Raw genomic sequence first — 18,574 nt, 5'->3', positions numbered from 1 at the left:
AAGCGTCCAAAATATTCAAAGGATAACAAATAGGTCAAAAATTCATCTTAAAGTTAAATAAATCCTCAGATTTGTCAAAATGATCCAAAGCCTACTATTGCTTTTTAATATTTGCTAGAAGAACAATTTGTGATTGAAGATTAGAGTAAAGTATTATAGCGGCAGATTTCCGGAATAGCAGAGAAATAGACCTGCATGCCGCAAAATAGAGATAGAAACAGACAAAGATATAAATTAAAAAAACGACGCCCCTGAAAAAGCTATGTACGAAAACATTCCACAAAAAATTAAAAATAGCCAGCAGATTGCCGAAAAATCGCGACGGCCGACATTCATGATAAACATCGGGATTGAAACAGAAATAGAAGAGATAAATTAACCGAATTTTCTGTTTTTTTTCCAGTTTCAAAAAGTGTTCGAATTTGGCGTGCAGTTTGTTGGATTCTAGAACTATACTTAGTTCAGCTTCTAAACAGAAAGCTAATAAGCATAAAAACGATATCAGCTAGGAAACACTCTAATGAACTTTGATAACCTATTACTCAATGACTTAATGATCGGGCTTTATGGGTTTACCCCGTCTCTTTTGGTTTTGATCCTTCGACTTTGAGAGTATTCACCGCATTGCGTAATTGAATGCGTGAGAGAACTGAAAATCTATTCAGCTGAAACAGTGAGTGCAGTAAGTCAGAAGTCAAAGAGGAAAATCGTGACTTTAGTAAAACGAAAAACGTGATCAAAAGGTAAGGCGAATTATTACAAAAATGAGAGCACCTAAATAATAGCCGTTGAGAGGCTGCGGGCGGCTATTAATAAAGATTGTTAAAATTTTTTATTAGGGACCTTTACTGCACAAATGAGTTCCTTTGACCTTAAACTAATTCAAATTAAACTTAACGTTTAAAGTGCCAGAGTCATTTTTATGAGTGAGGTAAGTCACGTATGATCAAAATCTAACCACGCAAAATGACTTCAAAAACTCTTGGTAGAGAGAGTGAGAAATGACGTCACGCGCGCAAAAGCCCTTAGTGAGAGAAAGAAGTCATTTAGAAATTTTGACTTTTTGACAGCTATGCTATGTGAACAAATGTAGAAAGAAAAAGAGCGTCAGACGACGAAACAAAAAAAAAACCAAGATCACCACAACATAGCTCCGCTCAGCTTACAGCTATAATAAAAGAAACAGCTTTGGAAATGCCGCACGCGGTCAAACTGTTCTCGCTGTCACTATCTCTGGCTCTCTCTTTCAGACCCTTTTTTCGCAGCAGATTGACCTTAATATTTATTTTCACTTGCGGCATTTGACATCCTGTGACAAGCGAAGTCATTGATTAATAAAAATACATCACAATTACTCCTCTTCGATTCGTAAACAGACAGCCCCGCCAAATTAACTTGAACTTCAAATGCTTTGAAAACTTCAAAATCCTCAGCATGAAATTGCAATGGAACGAAATCCTTTCCTCGCTCATCAAGAAAACGCAGACATTCATAGAGCAATATGAACAAAAAACGCTGATTGTTATTTATCAGAGCACACACAGTCCAATCAAACGCCTTCTGCAACGCCTCCTATAATGCCCGGAGAAAAGCAGCCAAACATGTACAATGCAATAAAAACTTGCAATCAAAACCTTTGCAATTATTTTGCAAACCTGATTGAATTTTCGCCCAAGGCTGACACCTTTAATCTTGACCACTGACATTTGAGGGGAGAGCCCTTGCAGGTTGCAGATACAGACCCACAGTCGGGTTGACACCCTGGACCTGTTCTGCAGCATTATCTCGGTGAATGAAGATGTTCCTGGCTTCATTGGTGGCAACGCAAATTGCGCACCAATTTCGTACCAGGAGCTAAAACACGATTTCACTTAGTCAATAAAAATCAACAGCAAAATTATAAAAAAAACTCCGGTAGATTGCAAACAATTCTAAAGTACGAACTATTTTGATGTCATTTTGAAGCTGAACTGTTTCGTAGTGAGACCACAGAGGGATGAGTATCCATACCAATTAGCATTAGAGATGTTAACTAAGAACAAAGTTCGAGTACCGGGCATCTAAAATCGGGCTTTATGGGTTTATCCCGTTTCTATTTCTGATTTCGTTTTTTGATACTGACTCAATTGATACTGGTTCAATTTGAATTGCTGTGCTCAGCAACTGCTGTTTAAAAGCACTTTAAGCAGAATGAGAGAAGAGTGAACCTAGCCTAGAGAAGTCAAAAAATTTCACGCAAATTGTTGAACAAGCTGTGATCTAAGGTAAAGCGAAAAATTTTTATTCGACGCAGTAAAAAAACAGAGCAGTACGAGTCCTGACGTACAATTCAAAGACTTTTCATTGACTAAACAAAAAACTAGACATGTCAAAATGCCGCATGCATACAGAAAAGCACAAGCGAGAAAAAGAAATTTGGTTCAATACAAAAAACTAGGCATATAATGAACTATGAATAGATTGGAAAAACCTTTTAGGAAAAAATTTTATCCAAAAAATCGGAAAAACAGTAAAAATCAAAGTGAAATTGCCGCATGTGAACAAAAAACCACTATCGCGAAAGCAATTTTTCGTTCAAACACAATTTTCTTAATCTACTTTAAAATAAAAGCGAAACAGCTTCACGCCGCAAAACCACTCGCTTTTCCGCTTCACTTCCTGTTTCGGCGTGACCAAAATCACGACTCCAATTCGACTTCAAAAATCGTGAAGTTGTGTGAACCAATCTTGAAAAAACATAGCAGGACAAGTAGTCCTGACGCACATTTCAAAGGATTTTGATGGACTACACAAAAAACTAGGCATAGAGCGGACTATGAGTGAATTGGGAAAACAATCGCTAAGAAAAAATCCGATCAAAAAAACAGAAAAATCAATGTCCAAATGACTCACGTCAACAAAAAACCACTAGCGAGAAATGAATATTTGGTTTAAAGAAAAACTAGGCTTAGAAATACTATGATTGACTTGGGAAAACCATTTAAAAATAATCCCATCTAAACGATTGAAAAAAAACCGGCAAAAATCAAAGTAAAATTGCCGCATGTGAACAAAAAACCACTAGCAAGAAAGCGAATTTTTGTTCAAACACCGTTTTCTCCTTCTACTTCAAAATTGGAATGAAAAAACTTCACACCGCAAAACCATTCGCTTTTTCGCTCCATTTCCTGTTTCGGCGTGACCAAAATCGCTACTCCAATTTGACTTCAAAAATCATGAAGATGTTTGAACAGATCTTAAAACACAGTCATAAGAATTTCGGAAACGACTCGAAGTGGAAATCCATTTAAACGCCAACCCATCCAATTACTCATCAGACAAAAGCTGCCTCCACTAATTTATGATTATCTTGAAACAAAACCCTAAAACAAAAAAGTAAAAACAATAAAATCAAATCTGTTAAAATATGATAAAAAATCTGGTCAAATTTTGTTATAAATTGAGATCCCGAAATAAGTACCCGCAAAAAACTACTTCATCAATACAACTAGTACTTAGTAAAATTACCTATGTGAATTTTTCAAAAATACTTGAGGCCAAATAATGAAAAAAACTCACAAAACAACTTGCACTAAAAAACTTCAAATTTTTTAACATTACAAAAGCATATAAATCCAAAGAAAAATTCCTTTTTGCCATTGGGTTATCCAAATGCTCGCAAAACAATAGGCAAGTCATAATAGTCTAAGCTTGTCTACAAAACTGAAAAAAAAAACGAAAAATTGAAAAATAGTTCCAATTTGCGCCATTTTTTTGTAATATCTCTTAAAAAAATGATTCATACCCACAAAAGTGTAACAAAATGTTATCTAAAATTTGCGCAAGTAGAAGGGGTCTTTTCAATACCCATTTGAGCCGGTAAAACAAAACAATCGTCAAAATACCGCAAAAATTAGCCTGAAAATAAGCAAAATAATTGAAAAACCTGCGATTTAGCATAAATTTCAGATGAATTTCCAGAAACCCTCAAACCACTACCACAACCGGCCTAAAATTAAAACAAAATCATAACCGAACCTCCTAATTAAAAAAAGAAAAAAAACTGCTTTAAAATGCCGCACGTGAACAAAAAATTTTGCTGGCTTTTTTCATTTTGTTCAGCACCACAATCATTCCAAATATTTTCACACTTTTCATTTCCCGCTTCAAAAATCACTCCAATAAAATTGATTAAAAAGTGATTGAGTCGCAAAAAAGGACTTCTCCAATACTCCTCTTCGAGTCATAAAAAAGGACTTCTCCAATACTCCTCTTCGAGTCGTAAAAAAAGGACTTCTCCAATACTCCTCTTCGAGTCGTAAAAAGACAGCGCCCCAATACAATTCAAAATCTTTGAATTTTAAAAAGACAGTGCCCCAATGCAATTCAAATTCTTTTCAAATTCAAAAAAATTAGGAGCACTATAATAGCCGGCTGAGAAGCTGAGGAGGCTATTAATAATGAAAAAAAAACTTAATTTGGCACAGTGACCGACCAAATCCGTAAGCACAAATATACATTTAGCCAAATCAATAGGAACCAAAACATTGTCAAGTTTACTTTTTATAGATCTCATTTAAAACGGTAGAATGAATCGAGAGCTGTAAATTGTTTTTGGTATGATTCATAGTGACTGAAAAGACCCATTGCATTGCTAAAATGAGATATTAAGCACTGGAAACGGAAAATGACACGTTCCTATCAGAAATTCAAAAAAGAATGCCAGACGTATGGAGCTGGAGGCGTTGTTCGATTTCACATTAGTAAGAGTTTGACTTAAACTTATATACATTTAACCATTTATAAAAATATACATCTAACTTGAGAACTAAAGAGCTGACGCAATGAAAATTGAACAAGAGACGTATTTAAAGCGCTGTTCCATTAAATTAAAGATGTTATATAACGCCAACTAAACTCACCCGTCGTTAGCCTTCAAATAGCGAGCAATTACAGGCTCATCTGCACTGAAAGTGAGTTTGATCAACTTCTGAAAGCTCTCCTGTTCCCCGTTGGCGTTGTTTTTCATCGAAGTAGCAGTCACTTCCAATTCTACCATGTACACTTCTGCCACATTCAGCTTAGACATCACTAGTTGCTTCATTTTACAAAGCTTCAAATTTAATTCAAATTTTTAAGATCCCAATTCAAATTTGCATATTTTTGTGTAGTCGTCATACTAAATCGTATCCGGAATGCGTGTGCTTGTGTGATAATATTGTCTTGCCCAATTACAGGCGACGGCTATCACAGGAAAGAAGAAAAAATGACCGGCAGATTGCCGGAAAACGGCCGCCGTTGACCCCACTGACCGAACTTGTAATCGAAAAAGTAAAAGAAAAATGGACAAAAGCTGACGAGAGCCTAGTCTGTTTCTAAAAGTTTCATTAGATTCAGTAAATATGGCAAATTCAACCTCAAAATTGGAGGACAATAAACTTAAAACTACTAGCAAATAGCAGTATACTCCAAGGAAATTTCATGGCTTAATGCAACAAGTCTTTAAACATAGCCGGCAGATTGTCGGAAAATAGCCGCCTCTGACACGCTAGACGCAAATCGGGATTGAAACAGAAAAATAAAAAAGATTGAAATTGACAAATTTTTTTCCGAAGTTTCAAAAATTGTTCAAACTCAGTGTGCAGTTTCAGTTAGATTCTAAACCTATACATAATTCAGCTTCTAAATTGAAGGGTATTAAGCTTAATACTTATTTCAGCTAGCAATCGCTCTAATCACAGATTTAACGCAGTCATAGATTTAACGCAAAGGCCAATAAAGTTGCGACTCCCGAAAACTGCTTGTGAAAAAAAACTTATTACCAATTGACAGACAATGTAACCAGTTCTTAAAGAAGAACAGGAAAGTTGACAAAGGACAAAATGCAAAATAACCGACTATCGCCCAAAGAATTGCTCTCGAACGACTAGTGGAAGCTCTAACTTATTGCAGCCTGTTCGCCGGGATGGGGGTAAATAAATTCACAAATGAGGGCTTCAAATGATGTCATTAGAGGTTATCACAATACCACTATAACCACTAATAACAATTCAAAAAATTGCACCAATTTTTGCGCAATTTTCATTTATCAGTGAACTGCCGCCACTTCGGCTGCTGACAGTAGTGTACAGCTGAACGTTTACAGTATTTGCTTGAAGCCTTCATGAGAGCAATTCAAAAAAATGCTATATAGAATTCAAAAGGAATTCTCTACAAAAAGATAAAGTGCAATTTCCCAACAATTATTCGAGTAGCATTTTGAATAACATCTTTTCTAGATCAGTCACCCACCCAATAGTTGGGAGAGAGCAAAACAATTTTAAAATATACGAAAAAACTAAAAAAATATGTATTATATGTTTCAGTGAAAAAAGGTCCCTGTCTAGCTTTGAAGTGTCACTTCCTACAGCAACGCCAACAGAACTGCTCTTAATTAAAAATTGAAAAACGAAAAATAACAGTTAGAACAATAAAATGCCAAAACATTCTCGATTTAACTAAACAAAAACAACTCGAAACAAATATCAATCCAATTAGGAGACAACCAAACGATCAACTGATTTTAACCAGAAAACTGCACAAAGGCTAACAAAAATTGAAGAACGCCATAAATGCTGAAAAAGCTTAAAACGAGCAAAATCGTAAAAACGGCCGAAAATTGAGACTTAAAGTGTAATATTCATTTCAGATTCAATGATGATTCTAAACTCACAATTGTAAATTTAGAGTGTTGGTAAAAAACACCTTTGACTGATAAACTTGGAGTAAAGACTAAAAAACTGCTTCAAAAAGCCGCAGCAGCTCAAAATAACACTCGCCTAATGGAAATTTTTTAACACCTACTTTCCCTGCTCTCTCTCAATTGGCGTCATGAACAGAAAACTACTTCCATCTCTCAACTATTCAGCAAGTTGATCTAAAAAAATTGTTTTCACGAATTTCGCATCCTGTTTAAAATATACAACAAAACTCAATCAAAAACATATCTGACAAGTATCGGAAGGATTGCGCTCGGCTAGTGGGAGCTCTAATCTATTAATCTATTGCAGTCTGCTTCCGTCGGGGATGTGGGTACTAAAGTCACAAAGCGGGCTTCAAATGACGTCATTACAGGTTATTACACCACTATAACCACCAATCAAAATTTGAATTAAAAAAATACACCACTTTAGGCGCAATTTTCATTGAGCTTTTAGTAGTAAATTGCCACCACTTGAGATCAGCTGCTGACACCTGTTTTTGAGAGAAAAACTTATAACATACCCGGCAGATTGCTGGAAAATAGCCGTCGTTGATTCCCATAATTAAGATTGGGATTGAAAGAAGAAAAAATTTAGTGAAACGATTTTTAAACCAACAATTTTAAAAAGCAAACTATTTTGATGTCAATATGTATCTGAACGTACTCCTGTTTCGCAGTTGAGAGGGCTCGTATCAATACCGATAAACATTCGAGATGGTCACTAAGTACAAAGTTAGAGTAACGGACATCTAAAATTGGGCTTTATGGGTTTATCCCGTTTCTATTTCTGATTTCGTTTTTTGATACTGATTCTGTTCAGTTTGAATTGATGTGCTGAGAAACTGCTGTTTAAAAGCACTCTAAGAAGAATGAGAGAAGAGTGAAACTAGCCTAAGGAAGTGAAGAATATTTCACGCAAAATGTTGAACAAGCTGTGAAAATGTTGAACAAGCTGGGAAAAGTGAAAAATTTTTACTCGACGACGTAAAACATAGCAGGACAAGTCTTGAAAAGCAATTCAAAGAATTGCATTTATTAATGAACTTACAATCATTGACTCCGCTTTAAAAGGTAAATGAAAGCTGTTAGTAATAAGACAAAGCAATAAAACAACGCAAGAACAACAAAAATAAGCAAGACTAATTCAATTTTTATCTTTTGAAAAAACAGAATCAACATCAAAACAACTGTTATGACCTCAACCTGCCAACTATGATGTTCTTTTTCTCAACAGAAATCTGACATTAAATGTCGACGAGTCCTCTCACTAATATTACATAAGACAATAATAACCAAAATTTCACTAAAAACTTCTGAAACTTCTTGAAAACACTTAGTATAAAAGTCACAGAACGTAAGAGCTACTGAAGTACACAATTACATCAATTAATTGAGTCCAATTAAAAAGTTCAATTGAGATCAATGACCACCGTTGAGACCTGTCATCAATGAGATTAAGTGATAAGTAAGACAGCGATAAATACAACAAATACTAGCAAAGCTTAAAAAAATCGCTAAGATTTTTCAAAAAACGAACAAGTTTATAAGTCACAAAGAGCAATAGCTATGAACCAAAAAAACTTGCTTTAATCAAAGCATTTTTAAACAACTAATGAGACCTGTCAATAATGAGACTAAGAGTGAAAAAGACAAAGTTGAAAATAAAAACTCAAAAAATTTATTATTGAAAACAATTAGTGTCAAAGTCAAAGAAAGCACTAGCTTTGAACGAAACTGATTATATCGATAAACTTAATCTCTATTAGCAGCATTACAGATCTGACCCAAATGAGATAAAATGATAAGACATCAAAAAGTACAATAAATACTTGCAGAACTCAAAACCTCTCTCAAAATTTTTGAGAAAAAGTTGCGTCAAAGTCATGAAAACCACTAGCTTTCAATTCAAGCCATTAATTAGGTTCTTTCGTGCCTTATTAGCAACAAATCAGGCCTGTCAGTGATGATACTAAGTGATAAGAAAACAAATAAATTTAAAAAAGGGGGCAAAATATAAAATTCACCAATATTTTATGACAATAAATAGTTGCAAAGTTATAAAAAGTTTTAGCTTCCCCTTAATGAATTCAAGCGCACGCAATTAGAACACATGTATCGTCTTAAAAGCACTGAACCAGAGGAAACTCTGAAAACAGAAGTCAGAGTGACGCACCTGAAAAAATGCATCTCAAAAACCGCCAAATTGTTCAAACACCAATTTCTCACTCCACTTTAAAGGTATTTTGAAAAAATCACACCTCAAACCTACTCGACGTGTCGCTCCCTTTACTATTTCAGTGTGACCAAAATCACCACTATAATTTGACTTCTCACTGACGTGAAAAAGCGGGAAAAAAACGTGAACAGATGATCTTTAAAAAAAGTCAGCGCACCAATACAATTCAAATTCTTTGATTGTAAAAAAAAATTAGTAGTGCTATAATAGACGGCTGAGAAGCTGAGGCGGCTATTAATCACACAAGTTTAAAAAGTCAAGGTAGCAAAAGTCACTCGAAAAGTTAAAGCGGCCAATCGAAAATTTTGTTTAAAAAGACCAACACGTCTACAATGATCGTTTCAAATTCGTTCGAGAGCAATTAAAAGATGACGCTGAGGCCATACTCCTTTAGAGCCGTATAAAAACAGTACCTCAATAAAGTTCAAACTTTGGTTTAAATTTAAGAAAAAATTATGCGCGCAGTAATAGCTGGCTGAGAAAATGAGGGCGGCAATTAGAAAATGATTTAAAAACCATACGTGATCAAAAAGTTTGCCCGCTTAGCGCAACTACACTTCTCGCTCTCTTTCAAATTTTGGTACGGAACACCTTTATTCTCTCCGCTTTCAATTTTTGTTTTAAAAAATCTCAATTTTTGCACGTTGCCATTGAAGTTTACATCCTGTTTCAGAACAACACCACCGATGAAAAATAGACCACCATAACTGCTCGCCCAGTCTTAAAAACAGAAAACCCAATAGACGAAAATTATTCCTATACGAGTCGTTAAAAGGAGATCGACTAAATAATAGCCTTTGAAAGGCTGATGGCGGCTACTTAACAGCCCAATTAATTAATACCCCGGTTGACGCTTCCGATTAAAAACAAGACAGTGCGACTTATTGGAATGGCACACAAGGTTCGAAGAAAAAGGGGTTAACGAAATGTCTAATGTAACTTTCCAGCCGTTTCCATTATTCAAAAAAGATGTCCAAGCTGGTAAGGCACTCTCCAGGTTGGTAGCTCCGGCACACTACTGTGAGAAAACTCTTTTCGTTTGGGTCCAGCATAAAGTGTCCCTCTGTCTCGATTCTGTGGTAATCGGAGAAAGCAGGCAACAACTGTCCCTTTGAGTTGATCACACTTCTTGATATCAAAACAAAAAAAATCTATCAAGGTAATAACAGCACTTCATCCAATAAAAAACGTACTCAAAATACATCTTGAACTAATTGCATCGATAAAAAATAAGAGTTGTTTAGGTGTCTTTGTAGATTCCGATGATCCTGAACTAGAAACAAAAATAAGAGGCTGACTTGGAACTTAACTGCTCTCAAACCACAGGGAAGCGGGGCTGGGTTTGATAGAAGCTAGATTAAACATAAGGAGGCTAGCGTCACTGCTAGGCAAGATAAATGAGGGGTGATCCTGAAGTCACGAAATTGCCCTTTACCCCATGAGATTAGGCCTCCTCATAAGTTCAAAAACTATTCGTACATTTAGAGACTGGAATAACTCGTGCCCTCGGTCTTTTCAGATCCATAGCCTCCAATTAAAAATTGACCATAAAAAAACAGTCAGATAAAAAATGTAAAAAATTTTCTTCGAACATTCAAGAAGTTGCTGACAAAAACTTTCCTTTATCAGGCACTTGAAAATATTTAACCGGTACAGTAATAGCAAACATAGCCGGCGAATTGCTGGAAAATAGTCGCAATTGGCATGCTTACCGCAGATCGGCATTGAGCGGAAAAAAAGACAGAAAGTGATAGATTTTTTTTTACTAAACGTCAATGTGTTCTAATTTGGTGAGCAGTTCCTGTTAGAATCTAAAACTAAACTTAACTGAGCTTATTAACTGAAAGAAATTCAAGTGAAAACCAATGTCACATAGCAATAGCTCTAATCAACTTTGAAAACCTGATCGCAGAAAGCCAGTACTCTGGTTCAATGAAAAAAAAAAAACTAAACGAACTAGACCAATTGCTACATACGTAGCTCAAATTAATAAAGAATTTTTGCAGCAGCTAAACTTGTTGTATTAAACGCAAAGGCAAAAAACTAGCAGTTCAAAAACTGAGAATGAAAACCCAAATTCAAGCCACTTAAAAAACGTAATTAGTACGTAAATGGTATTAGCACTAACAATGATAAAACAGGAGGAAGATTTCCAGACAAAAACTGCAAAATTGACTGCTGCGACCCCCAGGTAAGAAGCTACAATTGATACTAAATTCAAAAGATCTGCCACAAAAACATAAAAGTTGACAGGAAGAAAATTTTCCTATATAGATCTAAATGCTAACGCATTTATGAGAGCACTAATACTCTTTATAAAGGGTTTATATACTAAAATAAAAAAAACCAAATTCAATAAATGAAAGGCAAAAGTCAATCTGAGTGAGGTACGTCAGTTTTGATAAAAACTGCACATGAATGACCTAAAGCTTGATATCACTCTGGCAACAGATGACGTCACTTAAAACAATCAGCTGCTGACTGATAAAATTCACTGAAAAAGCTGCTATTCGACTTCATGATGCGCGATAAAATGGAAAGGTAACGAAATAAAAAAAGAAGCCTAAGAAGTCCTGAAATACAATTCCCAGGGAATAAAAAACTTAAAAAGACTGATCTGACCCGAAGATCAATTGAGTATCACAAGTCAAAGACAAACGTTTCGAAAAAGCTCAGAAAAAATATTAATTTGCATTCAAATTTTAGATACTTTGATATTGTAGTTATTGGAAACCATTGTATTGTCAGTTAAAAAAATCGCCATTGACAGAAAACAATATGAAAAACGCAAAAACAGGAAAAACGAAATTTTGACTGCTGGCAGAATCCTTGTTTGACATAAAAGAAAAGGGCAAAAACTCTGAAAATTCTTCAAACGTTATTGGTGTTGATATCTTCAAAACGTTTATTAAGTTGATAAAGGATCCCAATGAAATGTAAACAACTTTAAACAAAATGTCTCTCAGACAAAAAATGAGGAAAAAATTCTCCAGACTTCATTGTAATTTGATTATTTTAAACTATTAACTTGCAGGCCCACAAAAGCATCACACGAAAATCATTAAAAGAAAAGATAGAAGGTTAAAAAATCAGATTTTTTTGCACCACCTGGGGCTGGAACCTATGCCCCTCGTTCAAAAGCAATAGGCATTACGTTTCGTCACTGACGTTTTTGGCTTGAGTATATTACCCTAAGTACCAACAATTTTTTGTCCAACCACGTTTTCTGCTTTTACCATTTTGCATATTTAAGGAGCGTAAAGATCTAAGACTTGTACAGATAACAATATTCTACATGGTGGCATAGTGTAACTCATGTTCTACGTTAGGCTGCATGTTTAAGGAGCGGTTATAACATGCAGCGATACGGAGCTTAAACAAACGAAAGAGAAAAGAGAACGAAGAAATGAAAGAGAAAAACAGAGGAAAGAGAGTAAACGAACGAATAAAAAAAGAACAGGGAAGAGATAAACAAAAGAGAGAAAAGGAGAAAACAGAAAAAAAAGAAGAGAAAAGACAGAGAAACGAAACGCAAAAAAGATAAATGAAAGTGGGAAAAGAGAAAAAGAAACGGAAAAAAAGGAAACCAAGACAAAAGAAAGAGAAAAGATATCGAGAAACGAAAGACAGAAATGAAAGAAAAGAAAAGCAAAAAAAGAAAAGCAAAAGAGAAAAAAGAGAAAAGCTAGAGAAAAGGAGAGAAGAAAGACAGAAAGAAATACAGAAAAAAGCACAAGAAAAAAGAGAGAAAAGAAACAGAAAAACAAAGAGAAAAGACACAGAGAAAAGCAAAAAAGAAAAGAAGAGAAAACCAAAGAACAGAAGAGAAGAAAGAGAAAAGAGAAAAAAAGAGAAAAAAGACAGAAAACAGAAAAAAACGATACAGGGAAAAGAGAAAGAAACCGAAGAAACAGAAAAAAAGATACAAAGAGAAAGAAACCAAAGACAGAAGAAAGAAAAAAAGAAGGCAGAAGAAAAAGAAGAGAAAAGAAAAAGAAACAACAGAAAAGAAAAAAAAGAAGAACAGAAGAAAGGAAAGAAAGAGAGGGACAAGAGAGACGAAAACGATAGAGAGAAAAAAGAGAAAAGCAACACAGAAAAAAGGGAGAAAAGAAAGAGAAGAAAGGCAGAAAAGCAAAAGAAACTCAAGAGAAAGGAAAAAAATAGAGAAAAGAAAATCTGAAAAAAACGAAAGACAGGAACCAAAGAGGAACAAAAGAGAGAAGAATGAGAAAGACAAAAAAGAACGGAAGAGAAAAAGAGAAAATGAAAAAAATGAGAAAAAAAAACAAAACAGAGAAAGGCAGAAAAAAGAATAGAAAAAAGAGAGAAGTAAGGAGGAGAAAAGAGCAGAAAAGAGAGAGGGAAAAAGAGAAGACAGAAAAAAAGACACAAAAGAGAAAAGCGAAGAAAGAGGAAAGCAAGTGAGAGAACAAAGACAGAAAAGAACGAGAAAAGCAAGAGATAAAAAAGAAGGAAAGAAAAGAGAAAAGAAAGCGAAACGAAGGAGAAAAACAAAATAGAAAAGAGACTGAAAAAAGACCGAAAGGAAAGAGAAATAACAAGAGAGAGAAAAAAGAAAAAAGACAGAAAATAAAAGGCAGACAAATGAAAAGGAAAAAAACATAAATGAAGACAAACGGAGAAATGAAAGCGAAAAGCAATTCAGAAAACGAAAGTGAGAAGCAGGAGAGAAATGAAAGAAAAAACAAGAAAGGCAGAAAAGAATGAGATAGAGAGAAAAGAAATGAAAAGCAAGACAGACAAAAAAGAGAGAAAAAACAGAAGAAGGGCTGACGAGAGAAACTAGATACACAGAAAAAACAGAAAGGAAAGAGAAAATAACAAAAAAACTAAGAGAAAACCTAAAAGAGGAACGAAAGAGAAGAATAGGAGAGAAAGGTAAAAAACGAGAAGAACAGAAAAACAGAGAATAGAAGGTAAAAAAAGGAGAAAGTAAATAAACAAAAGAGAGGAAAGGCAGGCAGGCAAAAACAAAAAGAACACAAAATAAAGAGGGAAGAGCAAAGAAATACAGAAACGAAAGACAAGAGAGAGAAAACCAAGACAGAAAAGAAAGCAAAAAGAAAGGACAGCAAAGAAAGAGTAAAGAAGATAAAAAGATAGACAAAAACGAAAAAGAAAGTGAAAAGAAGAGAAAAGGAGAGAAAAAGACAGAAAGTATAGAAAGGCAGCGAAACGAAAAAAATAAAGATAAGGAGAGAAAAGAAAGCGAGAAAACCAAATCAGAAAAGAAGGAAAAAAGAAAAAGAAGAGAAAAGCAGATACAAATGGAGAGAGAAAAATCCAGAAAAAAGAAAAAGAAACAATACAGAGGAAAGAAAACGAAACGAAGATAAAGAAGAAAGAGAACAGCAAGAAAAGAAAAAGCGGAAGAAAGGCACAAAAAATAGAAAAACAGAAAAGAGAGCGAGAAAAAACAAGAGAAAAAAGAGGCAAAAGAAGAGAAAAGAGACGGAAGACGCAAAATAAAGAGACAAAAGTAAGACAAAAGACGAAAAAAGGAAAGGCAGAAAAGAAGGACAGAAAAAAGAGGGAAAAAGAAAAACAGAAACGAAACACAGAAAAGAAAGAAAAGCGAGAGAGAAGGGAGACAAATGAGAAAGAACGAGAAACTGGTGAGAAACGAGAGAGACGAACAAAAGAGGGCGAAAAGAATCAGAAAAGAAAAATGAAGAGAAAAAAAACGAGAAAAGAAAGACGGAACAGAAAAGGACAAAAGAAAGACAGACAGGAAATACTGAAAAGCGAGAGAAGCAAGACAGAAAAGCAAGAGATAAACAAAAGAGAAAAAAGATAGAAGAGAAAAGACAGACAGAAGAAAACTGGAAAAGGAATAGAAAGAGAAAATAAAGAAAAAGGAGAAAAGAAAGACAACAGAGAAAAAGCAAAAAAGAAGGGAAAAAAGAGACGAGAAACTAAAGAGTAGCTAAAAAGGAACGCAAGAGAAAAATTAATGAGAAAAAGAAAGACAGATAAAAAAGAACAGAAAAGACAGAAATACAGAAAAGATAAAGACAAAAAATAGGAGACACAAAAGAAATAGAGAAAAGAAATAAAAACTAAAGAGAAAGGGTGAGGGAAAAGAGCGAAAGAGAGAAAAGATATACAGATAAAAACAAAACGGAAAGAGAGAAAAGATATACAGAAAAAAAAGAAAGAGCAAAGCGAAAGAGAGAAAAAAAGAGAAAAAAGCAGTAAAAAGAAGGAGAGAAAATAGAAAGAGAAAAGAAAGACACAAAAGAAAGACAGAAAAGAAAGGGACAATAGAAAAAATTAAAACGACAGATAAAAGAGAGAAAAGACAGAAACGAAAGAATGAAAAGACAGACAAATGAAAAGACAGAAAAGAAAGAGAAGAGAGAGAGAGAGAAAAAACAAAGACAGAAAAAAAACGCTAGAGAAAAAAAGCAGGAAAGAACAGAAAAGAGACCAAAGACAGAAAAGAAAGAGAGAAAAGCAAGAGAAAAAAGAGAAAAGCAGAAGAAAAGAAAGAAAGGAAAGAAAAGAAAGACAAAAAGAGGAAACAGAATGAACAAAGACAAAGGAAAGACAGGAAAGGCAGACAGAAAATACAGAAAAGAGAGAGAAAAGCAAGAGAACAACAAAAGAGAGAAAAGAAAGAAGAGAACAGACAGACAGAAGAAAAAAAAGAGAGAAGCAGGAAAAACGAAAGAAACAGAAGGGAGAAAAGAAACACAGAAAAGAATGCGAGAAAAGACAGACGATAGAGAAAAAACGAACGAAAGAAAAAATACAGACAAAAAAGACAGACAGTAAATACAGAAAAGAGAGAGAGAGAAAAGCAATAGAGAGAAATAAGAGATAAACGAAAGAGAGAAAAGAAAGAAGAGAACAGACAGACAGAATAAAACAGGAAAAAAGCGAATAGAAAGAGAAAAAAAAGAAGGGAGAAAAGAAAGACGGAAGAGAAAAAAACAAAAGGGAAAAAGAAAGACAGACAGGAAAAACAGAAAAGAGAAAGAAAAAGAAGAGAGAAAAGCAAGAGATAATCGAAAGAAGAGAGTAGACAGACAGACGAAAACAAAAACGAATAGAAAGAGAAGAAAGAAACAGAAGGAAGGAACAACAGAAAAGGAGAAAAGCAAAAGAAAAGAAAAATGAAAAAAAAATAAATAGAAGTGGAACAAAGAGAAAAAAGAATCAGAACAAGAAAGACAGATAAAAAGAACAGAAAAGAAAGAGAGAAAGCGAAAGCAAGATAGAAAAGACAAAGACAAAAGAGAAAAGACAGAAATGGAAGAGAAAAGAAAGAAAGAAAAGCCAAAGAGAGGGGAGAGAAAAGAAAGAGCGAAAGAGGAAATACGAAAAGCAAGAGAAGAAAGACAGAAAAAAGCAAAAGAAAAAAGCCCGTCAGAAAAGAAAGAGAAAGGCAAAAAGAAAAACAAATGAAAAAAGATTTGAGCAACTAAAGAGAAGCGGAAGAAAAAAAGAATGAAAAGAAAAAGAAAAAGAAACACAAAAGAAAGGGAAAGAAAGACTGAGAAGAGAGAAAAGTCAGAGTAACCAAAGAGAGAAAAGACAAAGACAAATGAAAAGACAGAAAACACAGACAGGAAAAACAGAGAAAAGCGAATAGAAAGAGAAAAGAAAGAAACAGAAGGGAGACAAGAGACAGAAACGAAAGTGAGAAAAGAAGACGGAAGAGAAAAAAACAAAGGAAAGAGAAAAGAAAGACAAAAAGACAGACAGGAAACACAGAAAAGAGAATGAAAAGCAAGAGATAATCGAAAGAGAGAAAGGAAAGAAGAGAATAGACAGACAGACGAAAAACAACAAAAAATCGAATAGAAAGAGAAAAGGAAGAAACAAGGAAAAACAGAAAGGAAAAACAGAAGAAACGAGAAAAGAGAGAGAAGAGAAAGACAGAAAAAAAGCAACAGAGAAAACAACGACTGAAGAGAAGAGAAAAGCAAGAGAAGAACAGAAAAGAAAAAACATGCGAGCATCTAAAAAAGCGGAAGAAAAAAATGAATGAGAAAAAGAAAAGAAACAGACAAAAGAAAGGGAAAGAAAGACTGAGAAGAGAGAAAAGTCAACGAAAGAGAGAAAAGACAAAGAGAAATGAAAAGACAGAAAAAACAGACAGGAAAAACAGAAAAGAGAAAAACAAGAGAAAAGAAGGAGATAAACGAAGGAGAGAAGAGAAAGAAGAGAACAGACAGACAGAAAAAAACAGAAAAAACGAAGAGAAAGAGAAATGAAAGAAACAGAAGGGCGACAAGAGACAGAAACGAAAGAGAGAAAAGAAGACGGAAGAGAAAAAAACAAAGGAAAGAGAAAAGAAAGACAAAAAGACAGACAGGAAACACAGAAAAGAGAATGAAAAGCAAGAGATAATCGAAAGAGAGAAAAGAAAGAAGAGAATAGACAGACAGACGAAAAACAACAAAAAAAATCTAATAGAAAGAGAAAAGAAAAACAAAAAAACAGAAAGGAAAAACAGAAAAGAGAGAAAAGAAAGAGATAAGAGAAAGAGAGAAAAAAAGCAACAGAGAAAAGAACGACTGAAGAAAAGAGAAAAGCAAACGAGAAGAACAGAAAGAAAAAAAAAGATACGAAAAACTAAAGACAAGCGGAAGAGGAACAAAGAGAAAAAGAATGAGAAAAAGAAAGACCGATAGAAAGAACAGAAAACAAAGAGAGAGAAAGAAAGATAGAAAAGAAAAAGACAAAAGAAAGAAAAGACAGAAAAGAAAGAATGGAAAACAAAAGAGAGGGCGAGAAAAAAGAGCGAAAAAGAAAAAAAATAGAAAGAAAAAGAAAAACGAAAGGGAAAAGATACAGAAAAAGACAAGAAAGAAAACGGAAATCGCAATAATCTTTATTGAGAAATTAAAAAAGCTACAAAAAATCTTGACCGTGTTGTATTTATATATATGTGATTAAAATTTCTTTATCATTTTCTTATCATTTGAATGGACAATTTTTCATCTTCGAATTCATTTTAGACTTTTATTTAAAGAATATTCATTCTGTCAATATCTGTAATGCAACGCACATCTCATTTAAGGACTGATTTCTTGTGACAAATTTTTCGGCGATGGAATAATTTTTTATAAGCAGGTTTTCAGTCATTGACCTATTTTTGCATCCACAGTTTTTCGGTCGTTGACCTTTTTGGCAAAGGCAGGTTTTCGGACATTGCCAGCTTTTCGGTCAATGACCCATTTTTGCATCCACGGCTAATCGTTCATTGACCTTTACGGCATAGGTAACTTTTCGTCATTGACCTTTTTTTGCATCCACGGTCTTTCGGTCGTTGACCTTTTTCAAAATGCATGCAAAATAATATGGCGCATGGTGTTCAGTGACTCTCTTGTCGACGTTGAATTAATAGATGCTTAACAGCAAGGGATTTAGCCTAGTGGTTTGCGAACGTTTTTATACCGTGATCGAACTCAGCAGACCCCGGTTCGAATCCACCTCGCATATGGCGCTCAAAATGCATGCATAACGCTATGTTGCATGTTTAAGGGGCTTTAAAACATGTGAAGACTAGGAGCTTAAACATGGTGACATAGCATTCGAGTTAGAATTAATATATATATCTCAAAACCATTTTGTTTTCTAGA

General features: G+C 34.4%; 1 protein-coding gene across 3 annotated transcripts in view; it reads right to left on the bottom strand.

The window, feature by feature from the left end:
* Positions 1 to 18,574, bottom strand: part of LOC142344786 (uncharacterized) — a 188,127-nt gene that overhangs the window by 83,569 nt on the left and 85,984 nt on the right. For all 3 annotated transcript variants that reach the window (XM_075396725.1, XM_075396726.1, XM_075396727.1), the window contains exon 14: positions 1,656 to 1,854. In XM_075396725.1, the coding sequence (XP_075252840.1) occupies positions 1,656 to 1,854 (199 nt within the window). The remainder of the gene's footprint in view (positions 1 to 1,655; positions 1,855 to 18,574) is intronic.

This window comes from Convolutriloba macropyga, chromosome 8 (assembly GCF_964194025.1).
Source record: "Convolutriloba macropyga chromosome 8, txConMacr16.3, whole genome shotgun sequence".
Taxonomy (NCBI): domain Eukaryota; kingdom Metazoa; phylum Xenacoelomorpha; order Acoela; family Convolutidae; genus Convolutriloba; species Convolutriloba macropyga.
This window is presented reverse-complemented; position numbering and strand designations above follow the sequence as displayed.